Raw genomic sequence first — 22,253 nt, forward strand, 5'->3', positions numbered from 1 at the left:
TGCCAGGGCTGCTGGGGGCAAGAGACCAGATCCAGAGCGGCTCTGGCTTTGGGCTCCCGGAGAAGGAACCCAGCCCCGGAGCCGGGAGCGTGTACCCTCAAGAACGCACAGCAGGCACTTCTGTCCCCCCTCCTGACGGCCGGCCCGGCCACCACCCCCACAGCTATACGGCTGCCCCGTGGCCCACCACGCAGTCTTGCCTGAGCGCTTGGCCCGGCTGAACCCCCAGCCCCACCTCTCCTGCCCCAGCAGGTAGCCTGGCCAGGCACCACCCTCCGTCTCTCCCTGGGACCCCGCCTAGGGCCGGACCCTAGCGCCCTGCCCACCACCAGCCGCCCACAGCCGTCCCTGCCCCGCCGCAGCCAGAGGCTTCTCAGTGGAGTGAGAGGTTCTCGGGGAGCGCACACCCGCCCCCAGGGCCCATCTGGGGAAGAGCCACTGTCCCCCCACCCCCACGCCAGCCCACCCCGGTCCCAGCTCGGAGCCAGCAGACACAGGCTAGAGCCACACAAGCCTTTATTTTCGTCTGCAGGCCAAGTGGCCAGAACTAGCCTTGGTCTTGGGCCCCTGGAGTCTCACTGGGGACGCAGGCCAGGGGCCACATGGCTGAAGAACCACGAGATGCCGAAGATGACGCCGAGGGTCTTGGGGACAGCTGGGTCATCCGCGAAGGAGCGGGCACCGTCCAGGGGCAGGTGCACGACCTCTATGAGCTCACCCTCCTCCGCCAGGCCCCCGCCCGGGCCGTCCCGCTGGGCATCCGTCACCTCTGCGTAGAACATAGTCTGGCTGGAGCCAGTGAGTCCCACACCAGACCTGCGGGTTGAGACGGCCTCTACGGAACCAGCCACACGGGCCTCACAGGCCGCCCTGGCCCTTCCGGCCCTCCTCCAGCCACTCCTGCCCGGGAGACCCGTCTGATAGGCAGAGCTCCAGGATATGCCCCCCCGCACCCCCGTCAGGTTCCTGCCACCCCCAAGGGTGGCAGAACCCCGGCCTCATGGTGACTCTCACTTCTGTGGCTCTCATGTCGTGTGGCAAAGGGGGAAGGACCCCGCCCACGTAACTGAGAGCTTTCTTCAGCTGGCTTCCAGCTTGAGAGATTATCCTGGTGGGCCTGACCTAATTAGGTGAGCTCTTCAGTGAAGGCTTAGTTGTCAGAGACGCTGTCCTGTGGGCCTTGTAGACCAAGCAAGCTGCCACATGAGGGGGCCACGTGGTCCAGGCCTGCAGGTGGCCTCAGAGAGTGGACCATGGTCCCCGGCCAACAGCCAGCAGGGCAACGGGGCCCTCACTCAGCCACACAGCGACGAGGAGCTGGATTCTGCCACAACCACATGAGCTGGGAAGGGGACCCTGAGCCCCAGATGAGCCCACGGCCCCAGTCCACACCCTGACCCGTGTGGCCAGCCCCTGAGCACCAGGCTCCATTCCCAGGAAGCAGACAGCACCCCCACGGCAACTGTGAGCTTGTAAATGAGGGTCAACAGAAGCCAGAGATCTCTGCAGCGCGGGCTGCAGCTCCCTCGTGCAGGACCTCCCTTCCCAGCACAGACCCAGGCGGCACCCAGGGCCCCGGGCTGGCTGGAAGCCAGGACCCGTGTGGCCCAGGCTCAGACGGCCCCCAACACCAGCCTCGCTAGGACGCCAGTTCCAGGCTGGGGACGGCTCCTGCGGAGGCAGCAGGGGTGTGGAGGGGTGAGAGGGAGCCCCTCCCTAGGTGGCTGGTGGCCAGAGGGGGCTGCCAGCCACCAGGAGGGGGACAGGCACCCAGGTGCAGTGCCGTGGCAGGCAGCGTGGGCAGCCGGGAGGGGGCAGGCCGTTCTGCAGCCCAGGACCGCAGGGGAGTCAAGCAAGAGTGCGCGTCGGGAGACGGGGACCCGAGGGTGTCTGAGGCCGCCCAGAGACCTGCAGGGTGGGGGCTGCTCCCGCTGGCGGCCCAGCACGCAGGGGGGCTTCTGCGCCCCCCTGCCCAGGAGGGGGCACCCCAACCAGTCGGGCCTCACCCCCTGACACGGTCCCTCCTGGTGGCCGGTTTCCGGCGGGGGCTGCGGCCTGCACCTTTGACGGAAGCACCAGTCTGTGGGGCTCCCAGGCACAGCTTCCGCCGGCCTGTGCAGGAGACCGGTACAGACGCCGACCCGGGGCAAGAAGAACACACCCAGCCCCGCCCTCCACTGGGCGATCACGGAGGAATGCCTGGGCCTTGTCCCCTGTGACGGGCAGGGGAGCCCCCGGCTCTCCTTGGCTCCGAGAGGAAGCATCTGCTGTCTGTCCTGCCCCCAGGGACGCCTGCCCCGACCTCTACTCCAGCCCCTTCAGCCCTACCTCCCACAGGCACGCCTTGTCTGCAAAATGCAAGTCTTCCCAGGCTGTTTGCTGCCCAGAGTCCTCCTGGGCTCCCCAGCACCCTTGGGATCAGGCTAGAGCCCCGAGACCCTGCTTGAGGAACCGGTGCGGGGGGGGGGCGCTCCTCCACGGGTCCCCCACCCCGCCAGCCCCGGATCAGCACCCTCCCGTGCTCTGGCCCCCAGCAGCAAGGATACCTGTGGACAGCAGGCCTGGCCCTCAGACCACCAAGCTCAACCACTTGGCAGCCAGTGGCACACGTGGGGGCTCCAAGCCCTGGCTCCGTCCCTTCCTTGGCCTGGAGGTCGGCCCCAGCCCCCCAGCCCCCAGCCCAGGGAGCTACCCTGACAAAGCCCTTGGGCAGCTGAGGCACAGGGCCTGGACCCAGCACTGAGGGACCCCTGCACCAGGCTGCGAAGCAGAGCTCCCCACCGGCCCCCTCCCCGGGGGCACAGGCCCCTGCCCCTGGAAAGAAGGCTGCGGGGCGCCATGCTCAGTGCCGTGCAGGGGCTGTGCTCCTGCTCCCACGTTTTACCAGGCTCAGGGACCTGTGAGGGCATCCAAGGGGCAGCACATGGGCAGGCTTCACCCTAACGTCTCGTCCTGAAACGTGGTGGGGGACACCTGGGCTTTGGTGGGGACAGGCCTGCAGTCTCAGCTCCAGGCCACAGCCCCTTCCCTCCCCAGCCATGCCAGAGCCCCTGCCCCCCAGCCTCATTCCTGAGCCGCTGACAGCAGATCTGTGACTCCGCCTCCCACCACCCCCCACCGGCGCCTAATCCCACCACAGGAAGTAGAGGCGTCAGTGGTAGCAGCTGCCACCCGGAGCTGGCCCCAAGTGGCTAGGGGCCGAAGGGCGGGTCTCATGTGCCCCAGAGCTGCCCCCGCGAGCCCTGGGTTCCAGCCTGGATCCCAACCTGAGGGCCTTCTCTGTCCAACCTTCCCCCGCCTCCAAGTTGAAAAACAAGGAGGAAGAGCCGTGCTTGCACGCCCCCGGGGACGGGGCGCTCACTGCCTGCTAGCTCATCCCCTCCCCCAGGCGGTGCCGACAAGACGTCCAACCCCACTCACTTGTAGGTGGCGACCCGGCGCAGCTCGGAGGGAGACAGGCGGTAGCCACATTCCTCCCAAGCCTCTGCGCAGGCCACTTCCTCCAGCGACAGCCCAGGCTGGTCCACGAGGCCCGCACACAGCTCATACGTGACCCCCGCTGAGCCAGGCAGAGCCACGGGCAGCTCCCGGGCTCCGTCGTGGTCCACCGCTGCCAGGGACCCTGGGAAGTGGCGCTCCACCTCGCCCGCGTACACAGCTGGTTGGGGAAGGCCGGACCACGGTCACAGCTGTGTAGTAGATGCTAGACCCCCACCAACGGGGCTTTAGTTTGCCCCTCCCCCATCTACATTCTGACCCTAGGGCCCCAGGGGCCTCTCCCCTCCCCCCCAGCCCACTCCCGCAGGCCTCACCTGGCCGGAACTGCTTCACCAACACCAGGCTCTGCTGGGAAGAGTTGAACATGAGAATGGCCACACTGTGGGGGGGGGGGGGGGTACACGATACTCAACACAGAAGCAACACCCTCACCTCACCTCCCCGGGCCCTTGGCTCCCTGCCCCCTGTTCCCAGCATGCCCAGCCCACCTCATCCCCCCAGCAGTCTGGGGAAATTGGTCCCTTACTCAGATGGGAACACTGAGGCCCAGGCAGGGCCAGAGCATGCCAAGGCCCCACAGTCAGGCCAGGACACAGGCAGAAGAGGGCACAGGGGTGGGGAAGGACATGCTGGGCAGGTTGGGGGTGGCAGCAGCTGAGGCCGGCTGACTGACGGGACATGTGGCCCCCGCTGGCTGGCTGCCTACTGGCCACACCCCTCGTGCCTCCTGCCGTCCGGCCCACAGCCTGCTGCTCAGGGGAGGACGCGCGCACCCAGACAGGCTCTTCCAGGGCCAAGAGGGCCCAGCTGCCACTACGGTCCAGGCCGCCTGAGCCAGGAGCCAGAAGGGGACACCCAGAGAGCATGAGTGCATCAAGAACATGGGTGCACCCAGAGGGAGGCAGCAAGGCAGGGGTGGGGGGGACTCCCGGCCCCTGAGCCCCAGCGTCCCAGGGGGTACCAGCCTAGGGCTTCCCCAGCAGCAGGGCCAGGCTGGGCTCTCACCTGTCATGTGTCTTCATGAAGTCCCATGACTTCTGAGTGCCATTCTGAAAGATGCGGGGCACTGGTCAGGGGTGGCCAGAGGGCTTCTAGCATGTGTGCAAGTGCCCTGCGAACCTGGGCCAGCCAGACAGACCCACTGCACCAGTCCCTACCCGGGCAGCCCACCAAGGCTTAAGCCCATCAAGAGTGGGGAGCTGTAGCAGGTTAGGGAAGGAGGTCACTGACAGCCTGATCCTCTCCAGGGGTGGGGCGGAAAATCACAGCACATGGTAGAAAAGCATCCGAGGCCCGGTGTGAGCTGCCGCCTGGGGCAGGCTGGACTCAAGGAGCTGCAAGAGATGTACGCTGTCACCAAGTGTAGGCGGCACCGTGTGGGGCATGGGGAGGGGCAGGACAGGGCAGGGGGAGCAGAAATCAGGCTTTCGATGCTGAAGCTTCCTCAGGCCAGTGGAGACAGACAAGAAGGCAGGAGGGGCAGGCCAGCCTCCTGAGTACACAGGCACCAGGAGCGGCTGGAGTGGGAGTGCCCCAGCCGGGCGGTGGGCATCGCTCTGCCGGACATGGTGATGCAGTGATGGTGACTGGACAGGGGATGACCCCGCCCCCCCCAGCTTCTGTCTGGGGCTGTCTCTTGTGCATCCTGTCGGCCTGCTGTCTGTGGCTTGTCTCCATCATCCTGCTTCCCGAGCCTGGGCACCACCCCGCCATGGGCTCCGAGGGCTCCAGGCAGCCTCAGTGTATGGAGGAGGCAGTGCGAGGCCGGGCTGGTCCAGGCCCACCAGGGGAGCCAGGAGGGGCATTTGTGGGGTTCCAACACGCATGGTGTGTGAGAAACCTAGACTCCTGCCAGCTGGACACCACTAGACAGGGTGGGCTCCCATCCTGGGGCTCGAGTGGACATGATCAGTGGCCACTGCACCTGGTCCTGCCTCCTCCTCAAGGGGTCTCTACCCGTGGGGCTGGACCCAGGGCCCTGAGGACCTGCCCTATGGCCACCCATTGCCAGCACCTTTAGGCCATCTGCTCTCACCCATTGGGTCAGCCATAAGACCCCGGAAAGCTGCAGGCCCCACCCTTGGGGCTCTGTGCAGGCCTTGAAGTGGACATGGACCTGAACGCCAGGCACAAAGAACGTGCAGCTGGGGCCGCAGAAGTGGGAGGACTTCCTGGAAGAGGTGACACTCTACCAGCCACAGAGGCCCCCGAGGGAAGGGCATTCCAAGCAGAGGGGCTTCACGGCCCGAGGCCCATGTGCTGGTCCGAGGGGCGCTGGACAAATCAGTCTGAGCTCTGCGGAAAGCAGAAGGCCCTGGAGGACTGGCAGGGGCCTTTGTTTCCAAGGGGAAGGTCGGGCTGCCTGGGAGGCCGTTGGGAGGCACCAACCCCAGGAGGCAAGCCTGGGCCTGCCTGCAGTCTGGCCACCGCAGGGCCGGCCACCCACCCAGGACGCACTCCAGAGAAGGCCTGCTCCCCCACCCCCAGCCTGCCAAGTGCCCGTTGTGCCTCCTGCCTCCTTCAGGATAAGTGTCACCTCCTGCAAATCTCGGGGACCTTCCCAGCTCGAGATCAAAATGTCTGTCAGACCCTTTGGTCCGGCCAAGGCAGGATGCTAAGGGACAGGCCAGAGAGGCCCAGTGAGGCCCAGCCAGACCCACCCCCAGGAGCCCCAGACCAGCTAGTTGGGTCCTAGGCCTGGTTAACCTTCTTGGGGGGGGGGGGGTGACCTGCCTCTGGTCTGTCTGGGTGCCATGCCTCCCCCGGCCAAGGATGGCTGTGGGTGTCCCTCTGCATCACGCATGGCCCAGCCCTGTGTCCTACAGCCCCTGAAGGGACGCTGCCTGGGCTCCCCGAGCCGGGGCCCACCACTGCCTCTTGCCTGCCCTGGCTCTCTTGGGCCACCACCACGCACTGGTGGAGCCGCACTGAAAGGCTACTGCACTCGAGCTCGGGGAGAGAGGATGGCGGCCACATGCCACATGGCCGCTGTGTGCCCCAAACCCCTGTGCCCACCCACTGCCGCCAGCCCAGCCCCAGCCCCCTGGGGGCTGCACAGCCATCATCAGACATCGCCACCCAAAGTCAATGCCAAGGAGAAGGGCAGCGATCTCAACCGTCCCTCAGCTGACCCTCTGCTTCTGTCCCAGGCCAGCACTGCCAACCTGGGCCCATCCCAGGGACATGAAGTCCCCTTGGAGCCAACAGTGAGCCACGGTGCAAGTGAGAGCTATGAGAGGAAGGGCCTTGGAGTGGACAGGGGGCTGCCAGCCCAGGGGCCACCGGGAAGGGGAGCATCAAACATCTGGACCACGTGTGCTGTCAGCGAGGCAGGAGGGCAGTCTCGTCGGGAAGGCCGGGGGACACTCCAGCACCCGGCAACGCGCTGGGGGCAGCCGGACCGCTGCGCAGAAGGTGAGGGGCCCGAACCACGGAGCTGCTTCTCCCTGGCCAACAGACATTCCTGTGAACTCGCTCTATGCGCGGTGCCCAGGGAGTCACGTGGTCCTGCTCTCGCCGGTGGCCGGGGGGATGGGCGGGAGGAGAGGGTTGGGGGGCGCAGCCTGCTTGCGTGCTGGGCAGCGGAGGTGCCCTCGGAAGGAAGCCCAGCTGGAGAGGCTCCCCAGTGCTCTCCAGATCCCGCTGCTGCCTCCTCACGCCACAACCCTACCTCCACTGCCAAGCATGAAGACCACCGCCTCCAGGAAGCTTTCCCTGACCCCCGAGGCGCCCCGTACGTCCCGCTGCAAAAAGTGCTGGGGCCCCGCACAGCCTCCTCGGAGGGATGGGTCGTCCCCAGAGGTGTCCCGACCCGGTCTGGGAACCGGGCTCGAACCACCCCGCCAGATGAGCTGGGGCGCTCCACAAGGGGCGGGGCGGGGCGGGGCGGGGCGGGGACGCGGGGGCGGGGCCGGGGCGGGGCTCCGCGGGGCGGGGGCGGGCCCGCGGGCGGGGGCGGGGGCGGGGCTCCGCGGGGCCGGGCGGCGGGGGCGCGCGGAAGGCGCGCGGGCGGGCGGCTCACCTGGCGGTAGTGCAGCGTGAGCGGCCGCAGGTAGGGCGAGGCTGCGCAGCGGCCCACCGCCGCCCCCTCGATGCGCTCCATGCCAGCGCGCGGAGCAGCCCGGCCGGGGGCAGAGTCCACGCCGGCCTCGGGCTGCCGGGCGCGTGACCCGGCCCTGGGCATGCTCAGTGCGCGCGGGGCGGGGCCGGAGCGCGCGGGGCGGGGCGGGAGCGCGCGGGGCGGGGCGGGCAGCACCTGCCTGGTTGGCGCGCAGGTGGGGCGCTCCCGGATCCGCCCGCCGTGGGAGCCGAGTGCGGGGCTAGCGCGTGGAGCCCGCTGCCGGGCGGCGTCCAGCGGGGTGTGCGGGCTGGCGGCCGCGAGCGTGGCTGGAGGGGACCCACCGGACACGCGATCGCCCGTGCTCGGGGGACTTGGGACTTCGTGGGGCAGCCCTGGCGGGAGGAGCCGAGCGGCTGTCCCACCCCACGCGGGATGACCGCGGCCCTGAGACTGGGTGATGCGGGGGCGAGGTCAGGCCCCAGGGCAGGAGAGCTGGGGCCCTGGCGGGAGCGGTCAGCGCTCGCGGCTGCCCGGTGGAGCCTGCCAGAGGAGGAGGGACGGGGACGGCGGCTGCACGCGGGACCACTGAGCGGGCGGCGCTGGGAGACAGTGTAGACCCTTCTGGGGAGCCTGGTGGCCAGGAGGACAGCAGCTCTGGACAAGGGCGAGGCCCGGGAAGGGGGCGGGACCAGGGCCGAGGCAGACACAGGCCCTCCGCTCACCTGCCCGCTCACCTGCCCGGCTGGGGAGGAGCTGGCGCTCCCAGCCTGGGGAGCTGTGCCTCCTTCCCCTCTAGGGCCTGCGGCTATTCCCACCCTCAGGAAGGCCAGCCCCGCCACGTTCCTCCCCAGCTGTGAAGAGGCCCCGGCAGCTGGACTCCTTTCTTGGGGGTGGATCTGGGGACCCCTTCCAAATGCAGCCGTTGGCTCCCCAGGGGCCTCTAAGAATGGTGGGGCACAGGGCTGAGCCCCGCTCCTGCTCTCTGACCTGTGGCCCCACAGTGAATAGCCAGGGGCCCTGACCACATGGCCTTGAAGCTGATGCCCATGTCTTCTTATCTGTTGCTGGGTAGCGAGACACGGGGCCTCAGAATGTCGTGGCTGGAAGCACCCATCTGTCTCTCACTGTCTCGGTGTACGGATGAGTCTGGCTCAGCTGGGCAGCTCTGCCATGGGGTTTCTCTGCATGTGTGGTCAGGAGACAGCGACCCAGGCACCTTCAGGAGGCTCAGCGGGCTTGCACATGCAGACGGCTCCGCTGAGCTGCCAGATGTGGGGCAACGCGTCTGGCAGCTCAGCTCGGGGGCCAGAGCAGCGGGGGCTGGCTGGCCACCTCCCCACGTGGGTCCTTTCTGTGCAGCATGGCAGTCTCAGAGCCATGGGGTCCCCCTGCGACAGCAGCTCCCCCAGCACAGGGTCACCGGGCCAGGCTTGCTGCAACTCAGCTCCCACATAAGGCAGCGCTCCTTCACGGCATCCCGTGCCAGAAGGAAGGTTCACAGGGTTCTGGAGCCACGGGAAGGCACGGTTCCTGGGGCCTGTTGTCAAAGAGTGACCATCACCCCCCATAAACCTAGGGGTTTGTGCTTCCCAGCCTTTCTGGGCACCCCATGTCCTGAGCACTGGAGAGACGCACACCAGGGCCTGCCCTGCCCAGCAGCCAGGTGGGCCTCTCCTCCACACACCTGGGGTCCAGGGGCACTCCCTGTCCACACTGCAGGACCGATGGCAGAGCTCACGCAGCCCTGGCCCAGGCCGAGGAGGAGCAGCAGGGAGCCAGGAGCATCTGGGACAAGAGGCAGCCTCGGCTCCCAGCATGCATCTTGCAGTGGAGGTTTCATGAGGCAAGCAGAGGTGGCTGGTCATGGAGACGGCAGAACTGAGGTCTCTGCACCCGTGAGGTGCTGCCTCTCGGGGAACAGTCTGGCTGTTCTGCAAAAGGGAGCCATCAAGTCCCCAGGAGACCCACCAGTACACTCCTGGGGGTGCGCCCGGGGCTGGAGCGTGGACTCGGCCAACCCCCGCACTGGCCGCTCTACGGACAGCAGCCAGGAGGGCAGCCGCACTGCCACCAGCAGGCAAGCGGGTCCACTGTGCGGCTGACCCCAAGACAGGACTACTCAGCCACAGAAAGGAACAAGATTCAGATGATCCGAAGACAGGGATGCTGCGCGCTAACCGTGGCCGACCAGCCCCTCTCCCCCCATTCCGCCCTGTCCAGGATGTGGCCGGCGCAGCCTCACCGTGGACCTTGGGCCAGGATCCCTGGGGTGTGGGCAAGTCTCTCGGGTGAGCTGTGAGTATGGCCACCGCACGGCAGGCGGCCTGGAACTGGGGGTCCCCGTAGGAGGGACAAGGATCCCATGCCCAGGCTGTCGGGTGCTCGAGCCAAGGAGCCACCGTCCCAGAGCCCTGGAGGAAAAGGGAGGCCCGGAGCCAGTGGGCCGGGCTGCTGTGAGCCCCCATGTCGCCCCCCGGACCTACAACCACGGGTGTGCTGGCCCGGGACGGCTCGCACTCTGCATCCTGCCGCTCCGGGCCGGAGTCTGACACTGGCCGCCCTGGGCCGGGGCCCAGCTGGCAGCGGCGCCGCAGCCTCCTGAAGGCTTCAGGGCAGGCCCCGTCCCGGCCTTGGCCAGCTCCCGCAGGCGCCCACACCAGGGCTCTCTCCCTGATGCCGCTCCCGTCACTTTCTCCTCCTCCTCCTCCGAGGACGCTTGTGGGGACCTCGGGCCCACCCCAGCAATCCAGGCTTGTCTCCCCGTCTCACGTCTGTGTCCGTGAAGTTCCACAGCGGCAGGCCTGGGGGTCAGGGCGGGGCCCGGGGGCATCCCAGCCAGGCAGGAGCCTGTGTCGGGAGGGCCCTAGGGCCGCTCAGTGCCTGCAGAGCGTGGCAGAGACCTGCTTCTCCACGGTGGGCAGGCGCTGGCGGGACCCCTGGGTGGCTTCTGTTGGCTGCCACCTCCCTTCTCTGGGTAGGAGCTGGGGCTCATCTGCTGAGGCCAGGACCGGAGGGAGGGTGTCTGTGTGCCGAGCCCCGCGGGGCAGGGGGCTGGGAGCCCTGGTGGCCGGCAGGGCTTCCCCACGGTCCGGGCTGGAGGGCGCGCTCGAGCAGTCCCCAGCAGCCTGGGCAGAGAGATGCGGCCCCGCTTCCCCCAGGGCTCAGCCTCCTCCCGGGGGGGGGGGGGGGCAGTGGGCAGTCAGGGTCCAGAGAGGTGAGGGCACAGGTCGGGGGTCCTGCTCTGAGAGACTCCAGGGATGGAGGGTGTTGCCTGCAGGGAGGGCCAGAGGCAGCGGCCACAGGAGTGGTGACGTCAGGGCTGGATGTACGAAGCAGCTGCAGAACTCACATCTGGACCTGATGTTTCTGCCCCCTGCCCCCGTGCCAATGCTTACAGGACTGTGCCTTGGTTATGGTTATGCCCCTTGAAGGCATCTTCCTCTGGCCGTGCAAGGCCTTGGCTGGGGCAGCCAGGAGCGACCCCACCGGAGCTCACACAGCACGTGGCTGACATGTGCCCAAACAGCCCGGGAGGAGGAGGCCCCAGAGCCGTCCCCTGAGCTGTCCCCACACACAGCAGGTCAGCCTCGCTCACCCTCACGGTCACAGTGTGGCTCTCGGGGCCCCGGCGTTGCCTCCAGACCCAGGGGCATCAGGGAAGGGTGTGGTTTTGCAACTGGGAGGAAACCCTTGCCCAGAAGGTGCCATTGGGAAGACCAGGGACCGTGTCCTGGAAGGTGTGGGCCAGGGCGCGCGCTGCCTTCCCCGAGTGAGCCCAGACTACGGATGGTGAGGAGGAGCTGAGATGGCCTGGAGGGGGTCGGCCCCCCGCCCCCCGCCCCGCAGCCTGGAGAGCTCAGCGGTGGTCGGCCTCCCGTGTGCGCACGCACGCGCCCTCATGCTCTCCCAGGGGGTGTGGCTCAGGGGCCCTGCTCCGGCCCTGCTGGGTGTGGGGCGCCTTCGTGACACTGACAAGCGCAGCTGCCTGCATCTCTTCCCACACCGAACCCTCTGGTTTCGTCATTGTGTGTCTTCCCTCCTTTCGTGACGGCTCGCTTTCCCCGTCCACGTGGCTGGGCCGCGGGCACCCAGGGGTTCAGTGGAACGGACTCCAGTGTTTCCGGATGAGACGGGTGCTGGAGTCTGTGAACCGCGTGGAGCAGACGCCGGCCCGGTGTGGGTGGGCCTCGTCCGATCAGTTGGGGTGCACACAGGACCTCGGGCAGAGAGAGAATCCGCTCCCCGTGCTGTCCCGCTGGGACGCGGGTCTGCTCCGCCTGGGAGATCCGAGTGGAGCCCACGGCGGGCTCTGCTGGGTCCGCGGCTCACTGCCCGCCGGCTGTGGCCTCGCAGCCTGCACGGGGTGACCCGTCCCTCAGAGCGACTCCCATCCCCGCATGTGTGTGTCTGTCTGCTTCTCCGGAGAACACAGGTCATCGTGCCTGGGCGTCGTCTGATGGGTCTTGTGCGGTGACCACCCTGCGCCGGTGCCCCTTCTCCTGGACCTGGGGGCCTCCTCTTCCGTCCCAGCGTCACTGACCCATGCCTTTGTCTTCCCTGGTCCTTGTCCTCATTTTGCTGGCCTTCCTCCTTCAAGAGCAGTCTCATGAAAGCTGACTGCTTGGGACCCTCCCCTGATTGCTCTCTGGCCAGGTGGTCCACCCTGGCTTGGCCACGGGGCTACCCGTTCCTTCTGGCGTCACGGTAACGGCTGGACCCGTCCCTGACCCTTTGTGGGGGCCTCTGTCCCTCTGGCTGTGTCTGGGTCCTGAAATGCCATCATGTCCCATCTTGGCTGGGTTTCTGTACCCTCAGCCAGTGACCCTTCCAGTCCGTAGACATGTCTGTGTGTCCCTGTGTCTAGTATCTCCCCCTTCCCCTTCTGGTGTCTCCAAGGTGGTCCACATGCCCCGTCCTGTTCCCTTTAACGCAGGGCCATGGGAGCCCCATGTGCATCAGGGCAGGTGTGTCCTTCATGGGGGGCACAGTACAGCTGTCCGGCCAGCTTCCGGGGGCGTAGATTTTGGTATCGGGGACACCGCGGACCTCTGGCCCGAGCTGCACCATCGGAGCCTGCCTGTGGCTCTCCGCTCAGGTTAACCCCAGAGCTGCCGAGGGCCGGGCCACCCCGGCTTCCTCTCCTGCCTCTGCGACTCCGGGGCCGACAGCCCCCGCTGTCCCCACGGTGCTTGGACGCGCGTCCGCGTACCGGACCGGACGGATCCCTCTCTTCGCTGTTTCTCCCTCACCCTTCAACAGTGACCTCTCAACCATTAACCGCCCTGCTCCGCACACAAGTCAGAGCGACCGTGGTGAAAGCACCGGCAGGGCTTTGGACGGGAGCGGGCCGGGTCTGCGTGCGGCTCCCCGGGAGGACCTCGGCCGCGGAGGCCCACACTCCCATCCGCCCGCCTCCGGGTCTCCTCCAGAGGAACCGCGTGCGCGCCTCTCTGCGGGCAGGCGCGCCACATGCTGTGTCGTCGCCCCTGCCGCCGTGGGCGCCCCCCGACTCGGCACCCCAGGAGCGGCATGGGGAAGCGACCGCCGCTTTCCGGATGGTCCTGTGTGCCGTGTGCTGTGTCTGCAGAAGAGCAGAAAAGATCAGTTTGAAGAGAAAACAGGGGCCGGTTAAGAAAGCACGTTTTGGGCAGCCTGGTTGCTGCTGGGGGACTGCCCCCCGGGGAGCCTCTCTGGACACGGGACTGTTCCCCACCTTCCGCGGCTGGTGTGTGTCCCCAAGCTACACCCTCTTCTGTTTTGACCAAGCGCTCGCTGATGGCCCCGGGACAAGGGAGGGTGTGGGGCCTCAGGGCCCGGGTCTGGCCTCAGCCTCCTGGAAAGGTCAGGAGCCGTGGGCGCCACCCGTGGGCCCGGACACGGGTGATCTAGGGACACCAGGCCCCTACCGTCAGGGCATCAGGCAGGACCCGGAGGATGCGCTGCCCTGTGCTTCTGCTTCTGCCCCTTGGGGTCCTCTCACCGTCCGTATAGGTCAGGTGCGCGTCAGAGCGGGGGCTCCTGGGAGCCCGCATCCTCCGCTGTCTGACCCGGCGGGCCAGGCCTCATGGGGCACAGCTGTGCTGCACACCTCTCCCCCCCACTCGCCCAGGAGCTCCCTGGCTCGGGTCACGCTCTCGTTGTAATGGAGCAGCTCCTCCGGGCGCTGGAGACGGTGCGTGGGAGGCAGCGTGAGGCCCCGGCACGTCTGAAGACTCTTTCTTTCCCTTCGCACCCGGGACGGCTGGGCTGCGCCTGGAACCCCATCAGAGCCGCTTTCTGCAGCGCGGGGTGGGGGCATGGCTCTGCCGCCTGCCTGCCTGCCCCGTGGCCACTTCCACTTCTGAAGGTGTCCTGAGGCCTCTTTGGGGACCCAAAACATGTTGATTTGGAGAACGCCGTGTGTACTAGAAAACAGTGTGCCTCTCTCCACCGCATCATCCAAACTGCTCACGTCTTTGCTGCTGGATGCCGGGGCCGTCTGTGTGCAGGGACGAGCCGGAGCGGGTCTCGGGGCGTCTGTGGCTTCCTGCGTTCTGAAGCTGTGTTTGTGGTTGCGCACAGGTCACGGGTTTCTGATCTGCTGGTCATCTCCCGAGTACTGGCATTCCCTGTCCCTCGCGATGCTATTACTTTAAAATGGCTAAAACGGGCAGCCGGGTATTGGGTATGTTTTGCCGCAATGAGAAAATACAGTAAGACACGAACCAGAGACCGTGCACCTCCCAGCGGGAGAACACGCGGCTGAGCGCCGCCGGCGCATGGACCCGCACCGGACAGCTGCTCCGTGGCAGGCGCGGTGGCCATGACGGGTGGGCCGGACAGTCGGGCGTCTTCGAGCAGGAGGGAGACCTGAGGCTACGGCGGGTCGAGACGCACGTCAAGCGGTTACAGCGCATGGGCCGTGTGCGGGCCCTCGGGCCGGCCGTCCCGGAGCCTGGAGCCCTGACCGGGCACCCGTGTGCCGGTGGCGTTAGCGCTTTCTGGGCAACAGTCTCTTAGCGACCCAGACGGAGGTATGAAGCTATACCCAGGGCTTGCTTCAGAGCAAGCGGTGGAGGAGGGGTGAGAAGGAAGGGGCGGGGCCGCAGGCAGGGAGGGTGCGGTGGGGTCTGCACGACCCCCGGCGGCAAGAGATGGGGGTGCATGGGGGACACATCACCGACACCATCCCCACTGCCTCCTGGGCCCCCCGAAGACCCTCTCCACCCGAGTCCCGCGTCTGTAATTTCAGCAAATCTGCGGACTCTGTTTGCCTGAAGATCCCCCTTCTCCTGTCTGTGCTGCAGGGAAACGCCGCCTCCCCTGGCTGCCCGGACAGGGCCGCCGGCTCCTCATCCCTCCCTGTTCCAGAAGCCTCCCCATGACCTTTCCTGATTCCTTCTCCTCTGGGGACGGTCCCCAGCCCCACGTCTCAGCGTCATTCGGGGATCCACGCCTCCGCTGGGCTCTGTCTGAGCCTTGAGCTCCCGCCTCTGGCTTCCCGTGCCCCATCTCTGCTCTGTCATTCTCCACTGCCCAGAACTTCGGGGCCACTTTCCTCTCAAGCCGGGCTCCTCCTGGGCCTGGCCACCCTGGCCCCACCACGGAGTTTGCCCAGCAGGGACCCTCGTGCTCAGGGCCAGGGGCTGGGGCGTCTTCCTCCTCACCCAGAGGCTGTGCCCCGACCCTTCCCGAGGCCCCGACACCCACCCGGGCCCGCCCTCCTGGCTGCGGGGCTCCCTCCAGCCCAAGACCGTGCCCACCTCCCACGCTCCCACCTCTACGCCGGGGCTCCTGCAGGCCCTGCCCGGCGCTTCTCAGCACGAGCCCGTCACCTAGCCCTGAGATGAGCTGCAGTGGGAGCCCCACACCCACTCCTGTACCCCCCGGCACCCCAGGTGCCCCTTGTGGGGCTTGATGTCAGCCCGAGGGCAGCGGTGGGGCAGAGTGGCGGGGTTGAAACCATGGGAAGGCCTGCCCCACCACTGCCCCCAGGGGCCTGGCCCGACCCTGTACCCCAGCCATGGCAGGGTCCCCCCAGGACCGTGGGGCTCATGTGGGCCAGAGCCGCGCTGGCCTGGGGACAGTGGGACAGCAGGCCCCAGCCAGGTCTCAAAGGCTGCGGGGGGGGCAGGGAGGCTTCGGGGGTGGCCCTCTTTGGGCGAGGGAGGCAGGCTTGGCGTGAGCCCAGGCAGGACCCCAAGGCCTACAAGCAGGCAGAGAGCCTACCAGCGGGGTGTGTGTAGAATCCCAGCCCCAACCTCACTTGAGCCCCAACACTACGGACCCGGGCTCCTGGGTCACATGCTGCCTCATGGGTACGCCCGCGTCTCCCCAGAGCTGACAGCTACACCCCACACACGTTCCCAGCCTCCAGGCGACCCCAGGTCTCAAAGGGGAGCAGTTGGGCCTGGAACCCCCAAAACGCATGAGCCGCAGGGTGGCCCGAGCCCACCCGGAAGACGCAACCCGGGGAACAATGCCCTTCGTGGGACAGACCTTCCCTCCACGGAGAAAATAAAGTCTAATAGAATGGCGACTTCCTGCATTTGTGCCCAAGGGGTGACTCACACGGAGACCTCCCAGAGAGGAGCCTCCGGCCAAGTCCGCTGGGCTGGGTGCTGCCGGAGCCCGGCACGCCCCAGGCCCCCAAGGCAGGCAGGGCCCCCCAGCCACCTGTCCTGCGGGCCTCAGCTGGGCCGTGGAGAGGGGCAGCCACGGGGCTCGGGGATGCCGTGGGGGGCTTCCCGGAGGAGAGAGACCCGGCCAGAGGACACTGAGGTCATGAGGAGAGCTTATCGGGGGACAGCGGGTCCCTGCTCCGGAGAAGTGAGGGTCCGGATGCCTGCAGGCTGTAGGGGGTGGGTCACGAGTGCTGGCGAGCAGGGCAGGGTCGAGGGAGCCATGGGGATGAGGCTGCCTGGGTCTCCTTCTGCATTCTGGGTGAGGGGGTAAGGTGGCCGGGGGACAGCCCTGGGTACGAGGCCAGCCAGGCCCGCCATGTAGGGGCTGAAACTGATAACGCCCGGGGGCCTGGGCAGTCCGCCGTCCAGAGCGGCCCGGGCAGTCAGACCTGGACCCTTGGGGAGGTCGGACCAGCCTGCCGGGTAGGGACAGCCCCTGGCGGTAGCAGGAGGATCCTGAGGGCTCCCCCTGGGGTCTTTCCCTTACGGAGAAGAGGTGTGAGGGCAGGGCCTTGGGGCAGGAGTTGTGACCCTTGAACCCCTGTGGGAGGAGGTGTGAGGACCCGGCGGCCGGGACAGGCGCTGGGCCAGGCTCATGCTGAACTGAAGGATGCTGACCTCTCTCCTCTACCCTTGACAGAGGCCGCAAGCTTCCGAGAGTCCTTCCCTGCGACCTTCTGGCGCTGATGTGCTCTGAAGGGCGCTCAGCCTGGCAGGCCATCTCCTGACCACACGCTACTGTTATTTTTTATTTTTAAAGATTTTATTTGTGTATTTGACAGACAGAGATCACAAGTAGGCAGAGAGGCAGGCAGAGAGAGAGGAGGAAGCAGGCTCCCTGCTGAGCAGAGAGTCCAATGTGGGGCTCAGTCCCAGGACCCTGAGATCATGACCTGAGCCGAAGGCCGAGGCTTAACCCACTGAGCCACCCAGGCGCCCCGACACGCTACTTTTAAAGGATGTGTTTATTTTTAGAGAGAAAGTGCACACGGGGTGGGGAGGGGCAGAGGCAGAGGGGGAGAGAGGTCTCAGCAGACCCCTGCGGAGGGCCTGGCCAGACACGGGGCTGTACCCTGTGACCCCGAGACCATCACCTGAGCCAGAATCCAGAGTCAGAAGCCCAACCAGCTACACCACCCAGGGGTCCCGACTCTGTTTTACCCTTTCTATAGTCCCCAGGGCCAAAGGCCCCATGTGACCTCAAGGAGCCCTGCCACTACCCCAGCCCATCACCCCTCTCTGTGCACGCACACGTCTCTGTCTTTCTGGGCACGGCCCTGGAAAACCACCCTCTTGCCTGCTGAGGCTTTTGCCATGCCCACACCAAAACCCCTGGTGGCCAGACCACTGCTCCCCTGCACTGCGGGGTCCTGCCCAGACACACCTTTCTTCCGTGCCCTGCCCTTCCCCTTCGTGGTCCCCACGGAAGAGAGAGTAGGACTGACCACCTTGTTTTGGGTGACATACAACCCTTCTCCTTGAGCATCCCTGACACCTGTGTGGGCCTGGCCCATGTGGCCCCAAAGCCAGGCTCCTGTTGGAAATCCTGCTGCACAGACCAGGGGATGGCCTAGGACCGCATGGCGTTGGCTGCTCCCAGCCTGTGTGGGGGTGCAGAGGCAGGCCCTCCCACTGCCCCTGGGCTCTGGGGGCAGGCACCCTGTGTGGGGTCGGTCTGGGGCTCTACCTGCCCCTCTGGCCCAATCTCCTTTGTCACTCACAGTCTCCCTAGAACTACTTGGCACTGGCCTTTCAGATGGGTTCAAGTTCAAGCATCTCCCAGACCTCCAGCTGCTAAGGCCAAGGCAACAGGGTGGTAAGGCTCCCCTCTCTCCCTGGTGGGGGACTAGTCCCTTGGTAAACGCCCTCTGTAAAGTGCCTATTGTGTCCCAGCGCTGTGCTGGGTGCTGTGTGACATCTCGCTAGGTCTGCACATCCCCGTGTCACAGCCATGCGTTCGGAGGGGAGCAGTCACAGAGGGGCACTTCCAGCCCCTGGGGGCTGGGCAGCAGCCCTCCCCTGGCTCCTCGGCCCCGGGGCAACAGCTCGTTTCTGGGGTGCCCCACTGCCCTTGTGGAGCTGCCCTTGTAGCCTTCCAAGCCCTCTGTTGCCCGATTAAGTCTCCCCCTGGAATGCCTGGGTCAGTTTTCTGATGGGGTGTGTGGGGACTGCTTTCCAGGCAGGCCACATGGGGGCTTCAGAGGAAGGAAGTGCAAGGGACTCCAGGGCACTGGGGAGAGGGCAGGACTGGGGAGAGGGCAGGACGGGGCTGGCGGAGGAAGGTCCCTGCCAGGTGGGTGGGGCGGAGGAGAGGCTGTGAGCTCTGGTTCGGGGCCAGCTCCCATCTGCCACCCACTCTGTAGACCACACTCCGAGCTGTGGGTCAGCATGCGATCAAGGTCTGGCCGACCCGCTGCCCCAGAGGCCCTGGGGAGTGGGCAGCAGAGGGAGGCAGGGCAGGGAGGCCTGGTGGGGGACCCTAAGACAGCCTGTCCCTGGTGAGCCGGACTGTGCAGTGGTGCCCCGGGGAAGGCACGAGGAAGCCCGCCCTGCCTGGGGCGCACCTGGGGCCTTGTTTTCCCCCGTCCCCGCCCCAGTCCTGACTGTCAGCCTGAAGTCTCCAGGGGACCGACCCCTTCTCCCCTAGAGACCAGCGAGGAGCTGGATTTCCACCCCCGACTTTTGCGTCCTGCCCGATGCGGGCCTGTCCCCCCGCCGGCGACCTGGGAGGGGCACCCCTGCTTCTGAGGATATCCCTCCGGCTTCCTCTGCCCCTCCCCCGCCCTCCAGGGCCTGACCTCGCGCGCCCGGCCCGCACCCCGCCTCCCCCGCCCCGCGCGCCCTCCCCGCGGACCGGCCCCTACGACTCCGCGCCGAGCGCCGGGCTGAGCCCCGCCAGGCCCCGGCCCCGGCCCCAAGCCCAGGGCGCCCCCGCGCAGGTGGCCGTCGCCGCTGACCCCGGGCTGGGGCGGCCTCGGCGTCTGGGCCTCGGCTCGGAGCGTTTCCTGCCCGCGCGGCCCAGCCCGCCCAGCCCGGCCCGCAGGAAGTGGCCGCCTCCCGAACAAAGGCGCCGGCGGACAATGGCCATTGAATTGGGCCGGGGCGCTCGCGCACGCACGGGCCGCCAGCTGCCCGCGCTGATAAGGCCCTGCTCCGCGGCGCCCGGCGCGGGGACGGACGCCCGGCCCGGCCCGGCCCGGCCCGGCCCGGCCCGAACCTCCGCGCTGCCCCGGCGTCCGCGAGCTCGCTCGGCCCCGGGGCCCGCGGCGGCCGCGCGCGGCTGGCGGCAGCCCCGCCCCTCCGGCTGCGGGCCAATGGGAGGCCGGCCCCGCCCCTGCCGGCCGCGCGGGGGCCAATCCGCGAGCTCGCGGCAGAGCGGCCCCGCCCCGCGGCGGCCCCGCCCCCGGGCCGCGGACCTGCCTGTCGCCGGGCGCGCGGGGGAAGCCGCGCGGTGCGGGGCGCGCGACGTGGGCTGTTTCCGCGCGAGCCGGACGCCGCCGAAGCCCTGGGGCTCGGGCACGTGGGCGCCTCTCTGCGCGTCCGTCGCCTGGCTTGCGGGGGACGCGTTTCCGCGATGGTGTTGGGGGCTTTGGGGAAGGTGGCCTCGGGGGTCACGCCCGGCAGGGAGGGCGCGCGCCTGGTGACTCTGCCAAGGCCCCCGAGGTTGGGCCGGTGGCGTGACGGTGGGGGTGGGGCGCCGGCCTGAGGCCCTGGCGGTGGAGCACCCGCTGGGGTGGTGTCCGGTGTCCTCGCGCTCCCGGTGATGCCCCTTCGACAGGGCAGTCGCCCCGGCGCATGGCAGAAGTGCTGGGCTGCGTGGCAGCTGCGGTCACCGGGAGTGGTGCTCTGGCGCGCCCTACCAGCCCTGCCAGCCGCCCTGCTGGCCCTCCTACGTCCCCCAGCACCCCACTCCCAGGTGACCTGGGTTAACACGGAGCCCTCGCAGCCTGGGCTGGCGGCACACACCTGACCTCAGGTGGATGCAGCCTGACGGTCAGGTAAACATGCACCCGCGGTGGCCTGCCGGCTGTGCCCTCCCGCACCCCCAGAGCTGGCCTCCCTTTCACGCTGCCCCTGCGCTGACACCCCAGACCTGTACCCTGCTGCACCTCGCTGCACCCACCACGACGGCCCCGACTACATCCTGCGCAGGCACAGCTGGGCATCATGGGTCACAATTTCTGTGGTTTTGTGGGCCATCCAGGCCACGCCGTGGACACTTGGGGCTGCATGGGGAGATGCTTGCCGGTCCCCCCGCTCCCCCAGCACCGCGCCCTGCCTGGGGCTGCAGGAAGTGGGAGGCCTGGAGGCTTTTGACTCCGGCCCTTTATCAGCTTCCTGCGGCCAGCCCAGCCTGGGCCCCCACGGCGCCGGGACGACGGGTCAGCAGTGACTCACCGGGAGCCTGGCCTGGGGACACCCCACCCACCCGTACACACATCCCTCCCCTGCCTAGGCTCTCACCCAAGCCTGCACCTGGCTGTTCCCAGGAGCCCCAGGCTTGCGCTCCCACCATCTTCCTATGTTTTAGGGTCCAGCTCTGCCCTTGGGAAATGCTTGTTGGTCCCCCCTCCCCCAACCCCAACCCCCAGGGTGGTCTGCCCTCCCCCAAAAACCCAAGTTGCCCAAAGCCAGTAGGGTGAGCGGCCAGGGTCGGGCCCACCGAGCTCAGTGTATCCTCTCCCCCGCCCACCTCTTGGGCCACGGCCTTGTTCCCACCTGCTGGCTCCACAGTCCGCCCCCCAACCCATTCTGCAAGAAACCTGACACCTCATCCTCTGGGACCCCGACCCCTCCCACCCTCAGAAGCTTTTACCAAATCCCCCCCACGCCCTGGTTCTCTGTCACCAATGACCCCAGGTTGGTAGCCTTCCTGCCTCTTCTGTGGCCAACTGTGGCTTGTCCAGCTTTTCTTCCTTCGGGTCCCAGTGTGGACGTCTCCTCCTCCAGGAAGCATTCCTGGGTAACCCCTACACCCATCTCACCTCTTCCACAAACACTGGACCCTCAGTGGGGACCCAGAGCCTGCTGTCCCCTGAAGAACCCCCCTCACCCAGGTTGCCTGGGGACACTGCAGGTGACACCGAAAGTGAAATTGAGGGGAGAGTGGAGAGGGTCTGGGCGGTCGCCTTGGTCTGATCGCACTGCCCGCATCAGGAGACCACCTGGTGCAAAGGTAATCGGCAAAGGGGCCAGCCATCAGGGTGGGCTCCTTCCTCCCAGGATCAGGGCTCCTCAGGGCCCCGACCCACACAGACAAGCGCGCGCACACAAGACCGGCAAGGCAGGGCTTCCCGACTGTCCTGCAGTGCCGCCTGCTGGCTGGGACCCAGCGGCCCGGACCCACGCAGAACGTGTGGAGCCCACAGAGCAGGGCGGGCTTGGTTGGGAGCTCTGCAGGGCTGAGAGCCTTGTGTGCCTGCGTGTTCCTTCCAGCCCTGTGTCGTGGCCGTGTGACCACCGTGCCCCCTCCCCATAACCCTCCATCCCCAGGCTGGGGTCTGTTGAAGATCAGCCCTGCCCGGGGCCAGGCCTGGGTTGCACTGAGACCTTGTACGCCACCCACCCACCCATGGGCAGAAGAGCTAGCTCCTGGTGTCGACCCTTTTCTTAGACTCCCCTGCCAGCAGCTGTGCGCACTCTCTGGATCCCCAAACCTGCTGCTCCCCCCACCAAAGAGCCCACCTGTTCAGACCCCGCCCGAGCTCCCCATCCGTCCAGCGGTCCAGCTGGTCGCACACCTGTTCTCAGCAGCAACCCCCCACCATCTGCTGGATTTCCCGACAGCGCAGACGCAGGCGCATCCCTGCCAGGTCCCCACAGCCAACGCCAGTAAAAGCTTGGCTTCGAGGCTTTGGCCAACACTGGCTGAACGAACTCCTCTGTGCACCGACGGGTAGGTGGTCTGGGTTCTCCAGAGCTGTGTGTGGCTGGAGCAAACACTCTCCTGGTGAGAAGCTTCTGTGGGGAAGGGAGCCCAGAGGGGGCGAGGGCTCAGGGAGATCAATGCAGGCTGTGGGGGGCGGGGGGGC

The 22,253-nt window shown here is 67.4% G+C and overlaps 2 protein-coding genes across 4 annotated transcripts; one reads left to right on the forward strand and one right to left on the reverse strand.

Annotated features, from left to right (window-relative positions):
• Positions 1 to 499: 499 nt before the first annotated feature.
• NUDT14 (nudix hydrolase 14) lies at positions 500 to 7,701 on the reverse strand. Of its 3 annotated transcripts, none has more exons than XM_032341626.1 (5): positions 7,520 to 7,697; positions 4,504 to 4,547; positions 3,813 to 3,877; positions 3,421 to 3,658; positions 500 to 816 (listed from the first exon to the last, which is right to left on the reverse strand). In XM_032341626.1, the coding sequence occupies exons 1-5, from the start codon at positions 7,679 to 7,681 to the stop codon at positions 576 to 578; spliced, it is 750 nt and encodes a 249-aa protein (XP_032197517.1). In that variant the 5' UTR covers positions 7,682 to 7,697; the 3' UTR covers positions 500 to 575. The 3 variants fall into 3 exon arrangements, with proteins under 3 accessions (XP_032197517.1, XP_032197518.1, XP_032197519.1); XM_032341627.1 differs by having other exon boundaries at positions 591 to 769; positions 7,520 to 7,701; XM_032341628.1 differs by lacking the exon at positions 500 to 816 and adding an exon at positions 1,071 to 2,952 and having other exon boundaries at positions 7,520 to 7,701.
• LOC116589863 lies at positions 7,469 to 14,289 on the forward strand. The gene is made up of 3 exons (XM_032341602.1): positions 7,469 to 7,549; positions 10,956 to 13,554; positions 13,792 to 14,289. The coding sequence occupies exons 2-3, from the start codon at positions 12,496 to 12,498 to the stop codon at positions 13,900 to 13,902; spliced, it is 1,170 nt and encodes a 389-aa protein (XP_032197493.1). The 5' UTR covers positions 7,469 to 7,549; positions 10,956 to 12,495; the 3' UTR covers positions 13,903 to 14,289.
• Positions 14,290 to 22,253: the final 7,964 nt, after the last annotated feature.

The sequence above is a fragment of the Mustela erminea genome, chromosome 5 (assembly GCF_009829155.1).
Source record: "Mustela erminea isolate mMusErm1 chromosome 5, mMusErm1.Pri, whole genome shotgun sequence".
Classification (NCBI taxonomy): Eukaryota; Metazoa; Chordata; class Mammalia; order Carnivora; family Mustelidae; genus Mustela; species Mustela erminea.